General features: G+C 42.0%; 1 protein-coding gene across 6 annotated transcripts; it reads right to left on the bottom strand.

Annotated features, from left to right (window-relative positions):
- Positions 1-1,922: 1,922 nt before the first annotated feature.
- On the bottom strand, positions 1,923-15,210 carry LOC104127120 (phospholipid scramblase 1). Of its 6 annotated transcripts, XM_035895226.1 has the most exons (9): positions 12,153-15,210; positions 12,024-12,055; positions 11,115-11,216; positions 8,942-9,111; positions 7,817-7,859; positions 6,201-6,421; positions 5,224-5,385; positions 4,009-4,170; positions 1,923-2,805 (listed from the first exon to the last, which is right to left on the bottom strand). In XM_035895226.1, the coding sequence occupies exons 2-9, from the start codon at positions 12,028-12,030 to the stop codon at positions 2,746-2,748; spliced, it is 927 nt and encodes a 308-aa protein (XP_035751119.1). In that variant the 5' UTR covers positions 12,031-12,055; positions 12,153-15,210; the 3' UTR covers positions 1,923-2,745. The 6 variants fall into 6 exon arrangements, with proteins under 6 accessions (XP_035751119.1, XP_035751118.1, XP_035751121.1 ...); XM_035895225.1 differs by having other exon boundaries at positions 12,024-15,210; XM_035895228.1 differs by adding an exon at positions 9,533-9,953 and having other exon boundaries at positions 8,942-9,150; positions 11,115-15,210.
- Between the last annotated feature and the right edge of the window lie 6 nt (positions 15,211-15,216).

Genomic DNA, 15,216 nt, shown 5'->3' on the forward strand with positions numbered 1-15,216 from the left:
ACCGGGGGGCCCGTGGCGGCGCCACGGGCTGTCCCCCAGCCGCAGCCGCTTTGAGGTGCACCTGTTCCAGTGTGGCCTTCTCCATGGGCCGCAATGCCTTCAGGGATGTACCTGCTGCAGCACAGACACTTCGAGATGTGCCTGCTCTGGCATGGACTTATCCATGGCCACAGATGCTTCAGGGTGTCTGGCTCCCACATGGACTCACCCACAGGTCACAGTCCCTTCAACTCGAGTTCACATTGGAGTTCCAGCCTGTCCAGCACAGCAGCACAAAACCAGCAGCAATGCCCTGGCCATCTGCCAGCCCAGGCACATCGCCACGGCTGTTATCAAAATGTCCCCAGGCACAGCAGAGTAAGATGATAAGCACTATAGTAGTACAGCAAGCAGCGAAAGCAAAAAGCAGCCACTAACGAATGCTAGACTCTGATGTACGGTAAGGCAAGTAAGCCCCATGGCAAGCACAGGAGCCTGTCAATTAATACCTAAACAGCAAAAATAGCTATAAATTTGATCTGGCATATTCCAATCAAACCTGTTGCTATCTGGAAGCCTTCAAGGCCCATGTTGGGCACCAAAAAGTACTGTCGTGTTCTAACCCCAGCCAGCAACTGAGCCCCACCCAGCTGCTCACTCACTCCGCCCCCCCCAGTGGGATCGGGGAGAGAACTGGAAGGGTAAAAGTGAGAAAACTCATGGGTTGAGATAAAGACAGTTTAACAGGTAAAGCAAAAGCCACACATGCAAGCAAAGCAAGGAATTCATTCGCTGCTTCCCATGGGCAGGCAGGTGCTCAGCCATCCCCAGGAGAGCAGGGCTCCATCACGCGAAATGGTGACTTGGGAAGGCAAACGCCATCGCTCCAAACATCCTCCCTTTCCTTCTTCCTTCCCCAGATTTATATACTGAGCATGATGTCCAAGGGCATGGGATATCCCTTGGGTCAGTTGGGGTCAGCTGTCCTGGCTGTGCCCCCTCCCAGCCTCCTCACTGGTGGGGTGGGGTGAGAGGCAGAAAAGGCCTTGGCTCTGTGTCAGCCCTGCTCAGAAGGAACAAAAACATCCCTGGGTTAGCAATGCTGTTACCAGCACAAATCCAAAACACAGCCCCGTACCCGCCACTATGAAGAAAATTAACTCTACTCCAGCCAAAACCAGCACATCCAGCTACTGAATATGCTTGAGCCTGGGACTTCAGAACTACCGGCAGAACTGAAGCTGTGTGTCACCCCTTGCAGGAAAAATAATACTGATGGGCTTAGCCATATGAATCCCTACAGGGCAGGTCTGGTCCCGGGTGTGTTATTTTGTTTTCTATATACGTCGCTTCTGTTCTGAACTGAAGCAATCAGAAACTTTTTGCAGATTTTAGCAAGACTGAATTTCCAGCATCTCATTAATAGGTCAATAAAGCACAAAGTATTTTCGAAATAACAATGATTTAATTCCCTAAGAATAGTGCTGACGAATCAATAATGAACCTCCAGCAATCCCTATTAATAAAGACAGCATATTCAAGAAATTTTGTCTTTAGCAGCAGAAGCTAATTTTAACAAGACATAATACACAATTTTAAAGATTTTCAGAACAGTATAGATTGTTGTCACGACTTGTACAATTCTTATAACACCAAAGAGAGTCCAGGTATATAGCAGCAACAGCACTCCTCTTTTCCTCTGCTTTTTGGCTGGCCAGGAGCAATCAATAAATTGAAAATATTGAACAAAAGGAATCTTTAGCAGAATTTGAATACAACTGAAAATATTGGCAAGGACATCTCCCCATAGCTGGATGCCAAGAAGTGCTAAATGCACATGCTTGTGTGTAGCTGGGGTAAAAAACTGCGACTTCATCCATTGCTTGCACATTTAAATAAAGCTATAAATGCTAAGAAATAGGCCTGCCATTTCACACATCTGCTTTTGAAGTGGAATTGTTCTGTTTATTATTCCTGTGCCCTCACACCTCCAGACAGACTTACAGTCTGTGAAAACCATGGACTAAATGAAGAGGAAAGAGGACTGGAGAAACTGAAAAGTAACAAACTACTTTTTCCTTGCCTTGGGAAAAAACACGCTCATGCACACAGCAATTACTAAAGGATTACTAAACAGAAGCAACCACAGGCGTTTATGTTTCCTGTCTCCTCTAAACTTCTGCTGGTGAAAATCAAAGCCTTAAGTTTCAAAACAACCCACATTATGAAACTAAGTTACACTAAAGAAGTCATATTTGACAGCAGATTTATCACAAGATTAATACAATTTTACGTTGACTTCTGATAGTTCTGTTCACTTAGATTACTTTGTTTTGAATGTATATACTTGGTAAGAAGTTGGAAACAACAGAATGTGAACACCAAGGCAAAACTACCAAATGATACACAGGACATCTTTATTACGCTCACTTGCTTATGTTAATACCGAATATAGAAGCGGTCCTCTTTTCTAGGAATTAAAGTAACTATAAGAAGTTATTTTACAATTCCAAATTTCTTGGGAAAAAAGGGTTGCTCTATATTTCTATATATTACAGGATTAATCTGTACAGACAAAGGGTTCTTATTTGAATACTACAAATTATTTCATCAGATTACCAAAAAAAGACCATAAAGCTTTTAGTTTACAGAAATACAGCTACAAGCACAAGACATACAATGCTTGCATTCTTACTGGAGCTCTGCAATCTACTGGAAAGCTGGGAGGTTTATGTTCTTCTTCCTTTTATATAAAAGTTACAGATTTCATTGCCAAACTCCTGTTCGCTGTTGGTTATCACCAGAATGCTCAAAAAACATGAAGTCCTAAGAAGGAAACAAAAAGCAAACAAAACAAATATTTTTTAAATGCGGTTCTTACTTCAGAGATCTCCTGGTTGCTTTGCAAGGTATTCAAAGCACCTTCCTCTCAGAAACCTCAAATGATGAGAAGAAGGTGGGGGCACCTCTCTCCATCCCCCCATCACCTGGGTCTCTCAGAATAGGACACCCACAGAGACAGAAAGAGGTGCTGAAAGACCTACGTGGAAACTTTAAATTATCACTAGCCAAAGTTATGCTTCCTTTACTCAGGATTCCTGCCCTGGCTTTGTTCAACCTGACTCAGTCCCTTCGATTTTACCTCACGCTGGAGTCCATCAAAACGGTGACTATCTTTAGTTTACATCTGGGGGCCCCACTTTCTGTATCTGAGTCCTGCGTTGCTCACACTCACTAACGCTGTACTTCATGCATGTGGTAGCACACAAACATACACAGTTAAGGAAAACCTGGTTCATGCCGGGTTATTAGAAGCTGGGGAGAACTTTCCAAACTCAAGGTGCTTCACGTGCCCCTTTCCTCCCCCTCTGCAGCCCTGCCAGCACAGCAGCAGTGCACTTTTTGAAATGGTACCTGATGCTGGATTGCACAGGTAAGCGGAAAGACGCCTGTGTCGCACACTGCTTTCAAAGAGCAAAGCGAACTGCGCCGCAGTGTTCGACAGGGCAGAGTCAGAGTGCAGGTGCAAAGCGCTGCGTCAGGTCAGATGTGCTGTGTGTTAGATGTGTGAGCATTTAATCCTGCTCAGCTCCGTGCTTCACGTACTTCCACGAAGGAGAGTCGGGAGGGAGTGGCTGCAGCATTCAGCTGTCCGCTTCAGCAGGCTGCTCTGGCTTTGGATGGGTCTCTTGGCTATTGCTGATCTGCACTTTTCTGCTCTCACCATCCATATAAACATGGTTGCCTCTGCTAATGTGTCTGTGAGGAGTCTTCCCTTTGCAGGGTTTCTCAGTCCCATCACATATGAAGGTCTCCTTAAATACAATTAACGCTTCATGGAGTCTAGAGCAAGCTTATTACCTGAAATAATTCTGTGTGGCCCTCTGTGGTTAGTTTTACACACAGAAAGTTCACAACAAGCTGTCACCCACTTCAAGGAGCTCAGAGCCAAATCCTTTGCCAGCACAATTTGGACATGGAGATGAAAAAGTCAATTCATATTCAAGTATTAGTGAATGACAGACTTACGATAAGGAAGCAAGCACCGATCATGACAGCTTTCATTTTTACATCAAGGTCCATTGGGAATGTGATTCCAAAGTTATCTGCATCTGTAAAGGCTTCTTTCAAAAACCCAGTCCACTGCTTAGAAATCCTCCCAACAGTACAAGTCTCATCCACAGACTTCACCTAGTTTAATATAAAATTTAAAAACCATCAAATCCGTCATTCATAGTATTCCCAAATCCTTTCACGATAGATCCATTTGAAAGCTTCAAATTGTGTTATTTGAAATCATACAGTCATTGAATGCAACTGTTTGTACCAAAAGGCAACCCTGACTATAAGAAAGTCAGTCTTAAGTAGCACAGGCATGAACTTAATCCTAAATCTGACTGTGGGGTTTAATGCTTTCATGGTGTTGGAAGACAGCTACCACAGGCACACACACACACGCTGCTGGAAGCGTTGTCTTTTAGCCAAGAGAGTGAGTAAGTTTCTCCTGCCATCTATCGGGAACTGCTCAAGTGAAAATCAAACATTATTCTGTTCCAAAGCAGAGATTAGCCCTTTGTCAACATTATGTTTCCTAAAGTTAGATCCAATCTTCAGGGTCATGTGAAAGACTAGTCCCCAAAATAACACAATACTAAGTTTGTTTTAGCAACTATTTGCATCATTATTTTAAATATTAAATGGCAGACTAGTGTGTCTACTACTTAATGTGTACAAAAAGAATGATGCATTAATCACTATTATTTTCAAGTGAAAGTTGTAACTCTTCAGTCATTCAAATTTATACTTTAGGTCTATATTATCTTGTTTTACTTGGTCACTGAATGATTATTAAATGCTTAAATGAGTGGTTATAGGAAGTCATTTTAATAAATACCAGATACAGCTGAGAATAACATTTTTTTTGTTAGGGCCTAACTTAATAGATTAAAAAAGATTTTGCTGCTAAATATTTCAGTCAAGAGATTTGTGCGCAGCCACGGGGAATTAGTTACGCTGACCACTGACAAGTGGCTTCAAGACGCCATTTCTGGAAGTTTGTCTGGCTTATCTAGCGTAACCTAGCTACCTAGAGAAGCTAGTTGTTTATACTAGCATTAAAAGATTATGTACTAATTACTTAATATATACTACAGTTCAGTTGACAGGTAATAAGTCAAGCAATAAACTACTATTGAACTACTATCTGAAAGGCGATACATACAAACAGTTTTTACTATTGCATACCTCAAAATTAATGTCCTCGCAACAGCTGCAGACAACACATGGGCCAATAATTCTCAGTATATCCATTCTTCTCTCATCTTGAATGGTAAACTTTGGCAGGCAGGCGTGCCAGTTCTGGACAACGTAACCAACTGGTGTTCCTGGAGGCGCCTGAACTTCCAGCTTCACAGGAAAAAGAAAACCTCCATGTGAACATTCACGCTTTGATATGCTTGTTAGACAAAACCCACACTAGCACACAAACCGAACACAACTTATTTTTCCACAACAATCTGGCTTTCCAGTGCATGAAGCTGCATGGGGCTTTCTGTGAATATTTTCAGAAAACTGCACACAAATTGCAGGCCTCATATGCAACTTTTGCCTTCACTGAAAACAGTAAGATACTCCTAAGGCTGTGGAGCACACAAGCTGTGCACCTACAGTATAAAGATCAAGGTATAGTGAAAGAAAGGCTGTGAGCATCCTGAAAACATTCAGTGAAGACATTACAGGATGCAGCTACTATAAATCCTGCACTAAGAGCTCTGAGTAGGCTCCGATTTGAGGTTTCAGAAGTTGCATCACCCCATAATTATTTTAATATTAAAAAAGCTCATAATCTCATGTGTTGAATTTCACTATAGCTTTCACAGCAGTGAAGTGAAAACTCTAGCTGTTATTTTATGAAAGCCACTGCCTAACTCTTATATTGCAAGTCCATCTCCAGTGCAATTTCAGCACTAGCCACAGGTTCCCTGCCATGCTGCTGAATCAAATTTTTCACTACCATAATCAGAATTGGAGAGAGTGAATCTAAGTGCTGCAGCACACTTGCTCTTCCCAGACCACGGACCTCATGCACAAATCCCACAGATCTTTCTCCCCATGACCTGACTTGTTTCACCTTGCATCCCGATTTAGGACAACCCCACCTTCAAACTGCACAGGTGGACCACGTCCCACATGAAGGAAGATTGTGGGAGGGAGCAACTCACCTCCTGTAAGCAGCAGGGAAAGCAGCACGAAGAACACCGGAGGGGTCTCTGCAGGGTTATCACCTCATGGCCCAAGTTGTCTATAATCCGGAGGGTGAAGGGCCGTGATGGCCCACAGCAATTCCTGGTACAGCAGTCAGTGTCCTCTGCTGCAAAGTACACCCTTTGCCCCAGTGTATTCTTGATTTCATATTTGTTGTTTGTTTCAAAGCCAGTCAAAACTGAAAAATAGGAACAGAACTGTTAAATTTCTGAGGTGCGTCTGGTCAGGAAAGTCACCATGCTAACTCTAAAGCTACCCTTTGGGAAGGTAGGCCTCCCTCAAAGTCTGTCAGAGGCAGCTGCTGGTGAAGGGAAGCACCATCGAGCAGAGCAGCCGGAGAAGTTCCCAGAGGAGAAGCCACAATGAACATGGCAACGTGGAAAGAGCACAGAGATGTCCATCAGTCCCCTCCCACCAGACACAGACACCCGCTGCCAGAGCAAGCACCACAATTATAAATAACAGAGCATGTTATTTTTTTATATATATATACATATATATATATAATTCTTCCCAGGGAAGAGCTGAAGGGGTGAGAATTAAAGAAACTTGTAAATTTGGGAGAGAAGCGAGAGAAGGGCTCTAGATATGCAAAATACGTTCAGAATGAGGCAGCCACAAAAAAAGCCTCACAGTCAAGATTCACAGCAGCACAAACAGAAAACAACAAGAGCCAGGACGGAATCATAGAAACATTTAGGCTGGAAAAGACCCTTAACATCAAGTCCAACCGTTAACCTAGCACTGCCAACTCCATCACTAAACCACGTCCCTAAGCACCACGTCTAGATGTCTTTTAAATACCTCCAGGGATGGGGACTCAACCGCTTCCCTAGGCAACCCATTCCAGTGCTTGACAACCCTTTCAGTGATGAATTTTTTTCCTAATATCCAATCTAAACCTCCCCTGGTGCAACTTGAGGCTGTTTCCTCTTGTCTTACTGCTTGTTACTTGGCAGAAGAGAAATTTTGATTAATTTCTCTAACAAATTAAAGTACTCTCTGAAGCATTATGGAAAGAAAATGCAGCAGCATTAGGTGTCAGCTGAGATGGATGGTCCATTTTATTTCTTCTATTTGAAAGACCCTGATAACATGACTTTGATATTCTTAAAGCGAACGAAATGAGGGGAGCAGGAAGAAAGCAGTTCAATTTGCTAAAACAGCAGGATTGCCTGGAAATGGAATCAGAGCCGCATGCCAGTCTATGGAATTAGATAGAGTAAGAGAGGACAGAAAAGAAGATCTTTAAGTTGGGAAGAGAGGCAAGTAAAAATCATGTGAATAAATGACATGTGGAACGTGTGACTTCAGCTGCAACTAGGTACCAAGATTATTCAGTCGTATTGCTATGTATCTTTTAAGATATAGAACCTGCTTAAAAACCTCTGCCCTCCTATTTTCTCCTTCCTCTCCTCCACAACTTCTGCAGAAATTGAGACAGCTAACAGAGGCAGGGGAGAGAAAGGTGTTGATCCACCTTAAATACATAGTGTCAAAGAAAGTCCACATTTTACCATTCTTGGGATTATTAGATTTAAACATTTCTCTGCTATAAATACTTCGCACTTACTCTCAAGAAGTTCAATTTGCTGATGAATTAATATCTGGTCAATCTGTTTGTGGTTGAAAAATTAAACAGAATAAATAGTTAGCAAGTTGTAACAAAGAGAAATCTAGTTTTAAGAAGCACTGCTGTTTCATTTTGGAATGCAGATTTATGGATCAATACATTGTCTAGAGGCAGATCATAGAATCATAGGACCATAGAATGTTTTGGGTTGGAAGGGACCTTTAGAGGTCATCTAGTCCAACCTCCAGCATCTACCGGTAAAGCTGTGGAAGTAGCTCATGTCCCCCCTGTCCTGACCTCTGTCAGTTTAGCAGAACAGTGTTTCAGGGCTAGCGGGCCTGTGCTCATTTCAGGACTCGGTAGCTCAGCTGCAGAGCCTGACAGAGCCTCTGACACCACATATCCCAGATGCCTACATCAGGGGTCCGTACAGACAAAAGCAGAAAACTGAGAAATTTTAGAGCAGAAGCTCAGTTACTGCTCAGCTCCGAGTGAAACTCAGGAAAAAACAGCCTCTCCTCACTGGTGGGTTGTGGGGTTTTTTGAGCAGTTTGCAAAACTAGCAACAATACGTCAGGGTTAAGCCTTGATATTTGCTCCCAGTGATAAGATGAACTGTACTTTTACACTACAAGGACATACTTGGTAATGTGGTGACAATTCTTATTTTGCTATTAGCATTCTCTACGTTGTGCAGTCTGACTAGCGCCTCTCCTAACATCATCATGAAGAGGTGTGAAGAAAGCATCATGTAGAAAATTAAGCACCTCTAATGTGTTCAAGTCGCCCATATTATATGTATTTATTATATATACCTCACCAAATCACATTACATCTCACAAAGAGTAGCATCAGAGATGGGAAGGATGTACGATAGCCTGTGCCCCCGGTCCTTGAGCATATCACTTGGCAGGAGCGTACTCCATGAACTGTTTGCAGCCATAACAGGCACCTCCATGCTCAAACATGCATCAATCGCATTCCAAAAGGCTCCACTTAGCAGCCCAAAAGCAGCAACCCACACAGCTGCAACAAAGCCAGATGCTTTTTTTAGCTTTTTCACAGATGCAGGCTGCTTCTCAGGTGAATACCTGTTCTCTGGGGAAGGAGGAAGGATGCAGGTACCTGTGTGAGGTATTCCAGTCCAGAAGGGCAGCTGGGAAGAGAGGGAGGGACAGGCATCCAGATTGTCTCCTCCTTCACGACCGGCTGGTTCTGGATGGGTGGAACAGCAACTCCAGCTGGGACTCCCATGGCCTGTACCTGGAAGCCATACCTCCCCGCGCCTGCGCCACCTGGTGCAGTAGGAGACATGCCGTTGTGAAACTTAGACACTGGAAAAGAATTGCCCCATGGATCTTCAAAAGATGTATTTGTTCACTATTTTGAATTATGAAGATCCTTATACCTACAATATATTTCAGTTATGAAGGCTACAACTTTCATGAAGGAAGTTACACTGGATTGGGATGTTCTAATCCCTCCAGACAAAATGAAACAAAATAAATAAATACATTGTTCTTGAATATAACAGAAATTTTATTCAGACAAAGATAGGCTATTCAAAAACTAGAAATAAATAAATGAAGGCTATTTCTAAGCAGAGATGACAGAATACCTTAAAATACATGAAAAGTATTGGCATTTACTAGTTGCCAGTTGAGCAAACGAGGAATTTTAAGACAAAGTTTTCCTGGAATTGTACCTTCTACTTACATGATAGGAAATGTCCTTTTAGCAAAGTTCATCTGCAGTTTTCAAACCAGATGACTGTGATCTAAAAACTGCACTTTCCCATTTGTTTAATAGATTCTCTGTCAAAACTCAGGAAATCCACAACTCCTTCGTGGAGGAGGTGCGTAGTGAAGGACGAAATAGTCCATGTTTTGTGAATGCCAAGTAAGCCTTCGCCAGTTCGCACTCAATAGGAAACACAAGCTCTCATGAAGCGCTTTCAGGGTCTAAATGCTCAGCACCCCACCAGATGGCACACGCAGCGCTGCCGTAGTGCTCACAACCCATCCCGTCCCCAGGGTTTTGTGCGTAGAGCCCGGCCTTGCCCGAGTACGGTCCCGCAGCAACACCGTCTTTGCTAGAGAGATGCTTTATCACCTTGTAGCTGAAGCGGCTGAAGTTGCTATTAAAAGTTACAGAACAAGAACTGTATTTTTTTCCCTCATTTAATACTTTCCTGGTAGGCAGATAGGCTTTCAATCTGATGCAGAGGAATTTTATATTTTACTCAGAAGCAAGCACAACACAGAAGCCACAAAGAGTATTTTTGTAGATCTGTACGAAGACAAGCAGTTTGAGATACCGACTTGTAGACTTATCTTTAGCCCAAATCAGTTCAGCACCAGTGTTTCACACTACATTAGAATACATGGACTGTCACATGTGAGAGTTCACGCTGTGGCCATAAGCAGGACGGCACCTCAGGCGATGTAAACAGCTGTGGCTTAAAAGCCATAGGTGGCAGGATCACTTATTCTAGACAAGGATCCACCCTTACAGAATACAAAATCTCTTTTATATCTGAGCACAGGCTTTGCACACAAACTGCCTGTCTGCTGCTATGGTGTGTAAGTGTGCGCACATACAATTATTCAAAACAAAAAATGCTCCCCTGACCTTCATCGCACAGGCAGCACGTGCTCATTCCGTGCTGAAGCGAACCATACTCACAGACCTCAGATTGCCTTGCCGCAATGCACTTTATGCAACTTACTCTTTGAGCCTGATTGTGATTTGGTTCTTCAGAAAGAAATTAGTTGCCAGAACATGAGAAGCTATTTAGGAGTGCTGTATTTTGAACACAGAGCAGAAAATGACATAGAAGAGGAGAAAAGCAAACAAGTGAAACCATAAGGTTGCGAAGTACAGCAACAGAGTAGGAAACAGGCAGAGAATACATGGACCAACAGAACTGCAAGAGGAAAACAATTTTTTCTTCAGTTCTGGATTTCTAGAGAAAAATAAAGAGAAATACTGAAATAACATGTTAATTAAGAAATCTGATCACCAGCAAGAAGCTACCACACATTAATCGCTTTGCATCAATAACACCTTCCTAACAAACTCCCCACAGTGACCACTGAGGAACAGCCGACGTGTTTAACTCCCACCACTGCTGGTACTGCTCAGCACCTAAGATGACTTTTCAGCAAGAGAAAAATTAACAGAAACTCTACAGAATTAACAGCAGAAAAGTAAATGAGAGATGGCCACCCTTGTGAAACCTCCTATTTCTTGTGCTTATTTCCAAACGGTATAGCAGGCGCGTAGCCAAGCAACCTACCTTGGTAAGCCCCAGGTGCCTGCTGAGGGTACCCATAGGGAACTGGATTTCCTGGCGCATAGTTAGCGTTTGAAAATCCAAGTGCTGGTGCAGGGTTATGTGCTGGAAGAATAGAATATACACTCTGTTTGAATATTGCTCGGTCCCTCCTACCCTAGGGTGAAAGATCCCCAACATTGCCTCCTTTTTCAGAGTAGACACATAACAAAATTAAGCAGCTGTTTTCTGTATAGCAAAAACTGTTCAACGAGCTCATATTTATGCACAATACATACATTAAACATCAGAGTAACTTAAAGGAGTTCTGATCCTTAAAGGGCAGAAAAAAGGCCGGTATTGCACATGATGTCATGAAGATGTCACAGAATCATTTAGCTCGGAAGGGACCTCTTGAGATCACCTAGTGCCACCCCTGCTCAAGCAGGGTCAGTTCACTGGTCTGTCTGGACCAGAGGTGCCTTTGTTCATTTATATTTAGAAGGAGGCTTTAATTCAAAGTATTGCCAGGGAACTGACAAGGCTGCCCCCCCTGTACAGAACAGGCTGGTAATGAGCCATTTTCCATTAGAAAAAAACATTTTCTCCCAATTTCTTCAAGTTAGGGCTATACTAATGCCTCACCAGCAAACTCAGAGGGTTATGGATTTAAAAACATTTACCAAGTTCAGTTTGTAAGCAGAAATAACTTAGATTTCAAAATTATTTATTTTATTTAACATAAGAAATCAAGATCTGAAAACGTAAGCTGTATGTTCCATAAATGATTCAATTTTACAGTGTAAATTTCAATTTAAAGCATTCATGTATATTTAATAAAATTAGAAGGTAAATGAATAGCTAAGCTAATATTGCTTGAACACCTTGGAAGGATATTAACAAAAGATGACATTTTGTCAATATTTTACTCACCTTGCATTGCCGTGGATCTGTTTACAATTGTTCTGCAAAACAACATTTTTATTTCATGGGGTTTTAATATATAATTTCACACAAGAGTTATTCAGAGTTCTCTATTTATTACTGATAAAAGATACTTACCTGTCTAAACTGTATGGGAAAGCCAAATTACAAATACAAGTTAAAATAACTTTAAATATCTCAGCTTCCTTCTAGGCTATGTCTCCGCCACAACATAAATCTGAATTATCTATGCCTGCATTCATTCTTTGAGCATCCTAAATCCTCCTCAGCTCAGAGGAAAGCATCGAGATGTGCAGTTATTTCACTGCAGTGCAGGACTCCATTGGGCAGCCATTCAGAAACATCATGCAATTCATGTGAACACATTACTGCAGTAATTTCAGAGCAACTGGCTTAGCGTATTGATGTTGACTACAAAACCTGCTTGGGTAAACCCTGGAGCAGCCATGATGCCATGCCACGGGTTCTTTATGCTATTCCGCTTCTGAAGCGGTACTACTAAATATCATGTATCCAATTTTTGTCTCCACACAGTAATAAAGGGTGGGCCTGCACAGGCGAGTGGGCTTCCACAGCAGAGTATCATGAGTGAAAGGGCCAACTGCTTGTCTTTTCCTTTCTATTCCTCCAGGATTGCCAAAAGGAGTTAAAAAAAAAAAAAAAAAAAAAGCAGAAAGAACATTTACTGATGCCAGCATCAACCTTGAGAGATACCCCTTTCAGTCTCTGGGGTAACTAGAGAAGCAAGACAACGGCAGCAACTTCTATTAAAGACAGAGCTCCAAAATAGCCAGAGAGACGTAAGTGGAAGTACAAAAAAGAATGGCATAGGAGCTCCTTTTTATCAAAAGCTTTAAAATAAGCAATAAACCTAGTTATTCTTTAAAAAGAATGCAGTTCAAGTTAAACTAGTAATACATTTTGTCTGTTACGGTTCTTCCAACTAGTTCAGTTCAGTGAAGATGGCCATGCAAAGCTGGGACTGAAATCGAAACTGAAAGCTGTTCCTTCCTACTTTTCACTCCCAGAGTAAAAGCAGATGTCACGGGTGGACGGTTACTTGTTCGGGGCTGAAATGGCATCTAGCCCACTTCCCAGCTCCTACGCAACATCCTCTTTCTTTAATAAATTGGTCTCCAAGGGTTCCTTTTTTAATGTATTTTTCCTTCAACTTTATGAACTTTACTATCAAAAACACCACCCCGTTTTACGTACTTTAATTAGATTCTGGCCCCCATATGAATACAAGTTAAAAAAAAAAGTAATAGGAAATAATTTAGAATTATGCATCTAATTTAAAAATCTGAAACACATTCAAACTACATAAACCTCCTTCTCACAGTTGCTAATATAGAGTGACAAGTTTAATATATGACCATATTAAAATATAGACAATGTTTAAATATGTTTGTAGGGATAGCACAAGTTAAAGATTAACAACAAAAACGTTATTTAAACTAGCAAAAGATCAGTTTATACTGTGAGGTGTTCCAGCTACCTGAACTTCAGTGAAATACTGAGAATTACAGCTGAACCCTTTAGTAAAGAGAGAGTATCATATGGCCATATCCAAATCCTACAATTTGTTTAAAAGAAAGGCTTTACAGTAGCCCAGAATCATTTTTCTCCCTATAACCACACATAAACGCCACTGTGCAATCTAGGATTTGGGAAATGTTGGTATGCTCTATAGCTAGAAAAGCAACAAATACTTTACAAAGTTCAACTCCCATTTCATCAGACATGATGCTAAAGAGAATAGTTAAGATAATTTATCAAAATTGCCTCTTTTCTTCTACCGCTTTTTAGCTAGACTCCTACCACCTCCAGTTTAGTCACCAGAATTAACACATTGTCAGTCATGCCCTACTTTTCATCTGAATAATTTATAAAGATTGAGAAATAACATGAAATTCTGAAATACCAAAGGAATGAGGAACAAAAAACCTCACTTTTGTCAGCCTTTATATGGCACAATATATTGTTCAGCCGCATCATTATGCATGGGGCAATTGGCACCTTGTGAAACCTCAGTCACGAAACAGCAGCAATGGGAAGACCAGCCACTTAGTAACGCGTTGGTTCCAGCTGCCTGCCTTACATAAAGCAATGATCTGAAGCCTACGTTTTCATCTCAGTTTAATGAAATGAGGCTTTACATGCTACTAGGTGTTACTAGTTCTAGTAACAGTTTTAAAATAAATGTAGGGAACAATCATCAAAACATTACTTACTTAGAAAGGAAAAGTGAAGGTATTTGCATTTAGCTCCCACCAATACAAAAGAGGGAGAACGCTATTTCTTTGTAATGGAGTTAAAATTCCACAGAATTAAAGAAAAAAAGAAAGAGAGTGCTTCAGCAAGTAGAAATCCATTTTTGAATTAATTTCGGTTCAACAAAAACAGTAGCTGCATGAATCCCTTGTGCTACGCTGGCCACATGCTGCAACCTGATTTCACAACACAAATGGAGAGTAAGGTGTGTCGGAGCGAATAAACTGGCCGTGGTGTTCCAGAAGTAGCTGTGTATCTTTGTGCACATCTTCTAAAAAGCTTTACAAGGCCCTGAGCAATCTGATCTAAAATTTAATTTAGGCTGGCTTTAAGCAGAGGAATGGACCAAATTACCTCCAAAGGATTTATCCCTTCCAGCCTCAGTAATGCTAAGATTATAAGGGTCCTTCACATTTTATTACAGTACCTAGGGTATTTGCTGATCAAACATTCCCCAAAATCCCCCAGCTGTAGTGCTGAGGGCGAGAGGAGGGTGGGGACCAGGCTCTGGCTCCCAGCACCTTACCCCTCACTGGGGATATTTTGGGTTGGGGCTACACAAGAGAGCCTGTGCCAGGAAAAGCCACTGAGTTTTGCCCTTTCCTGATGGATTCCTGTAGTAACTCATGGCTTTGGGTCCACTCTCCCAAAGGGAGTACAGACGAGATACAAATATCGTCTCTGAAGGAGGGTTCAACTTTACACAAGCAAAAGCAGAAATGATTTTGCTACCAGAAAGGAAGTGCCAGGGGAACTGGGAACGCTTCATGCGAAGTGGCTGTCTAGCAACGAGTAACCCTTATGAAATACAGTCTCTGGATGGCCTGCGGCCCCCCTGCTGCACCTGTGCACTGGCGGTGGGAAAGGCGAGTGCTGCCCACCGCCCCTCCTGTAACACACAACATGA

Source organism: Egretta garzetta, unplaced genomic scaffold (genome assembly GCF_000687185.1).
Source record: "Egretta garzetta isolate BGI_Z169 unplaced genomic scaffold, ASM68718v1 scaffold425, whole genome shotgun sequence".
Lineage (NCBI taxonomy): Eukaryota > Metazoa > Chordata > Aves > Pelecaniformes > Ardeidae > Egretta > Egretta garzetta.

Excerpts from the sequence above, each read along its gene's own strand:
- LOC104127120 (XM_035895225.1), bottom strand. The coding sequence starts at position 12,069 with ATGTTGTTTTGCAGAACAATTGTAAACAGATCCACGGCAATGCAAG. Across the intron at positions 5,386-6,200 it reads TTCCCTGCTGCTTACAGGAG|CTGGAAGTTCAGGCGCCTCC; the intron begins GTGAGTTGCTCC and ends TTTCCTGTGAAG. Across the intron at positions 4,171-5,223 it reads GCGAGGACATTAATTTTGAG|GTGAAGTCTGTGGATGAGAC; the intron begins GTATGCAATAGT and ends ATATTAAACTAG.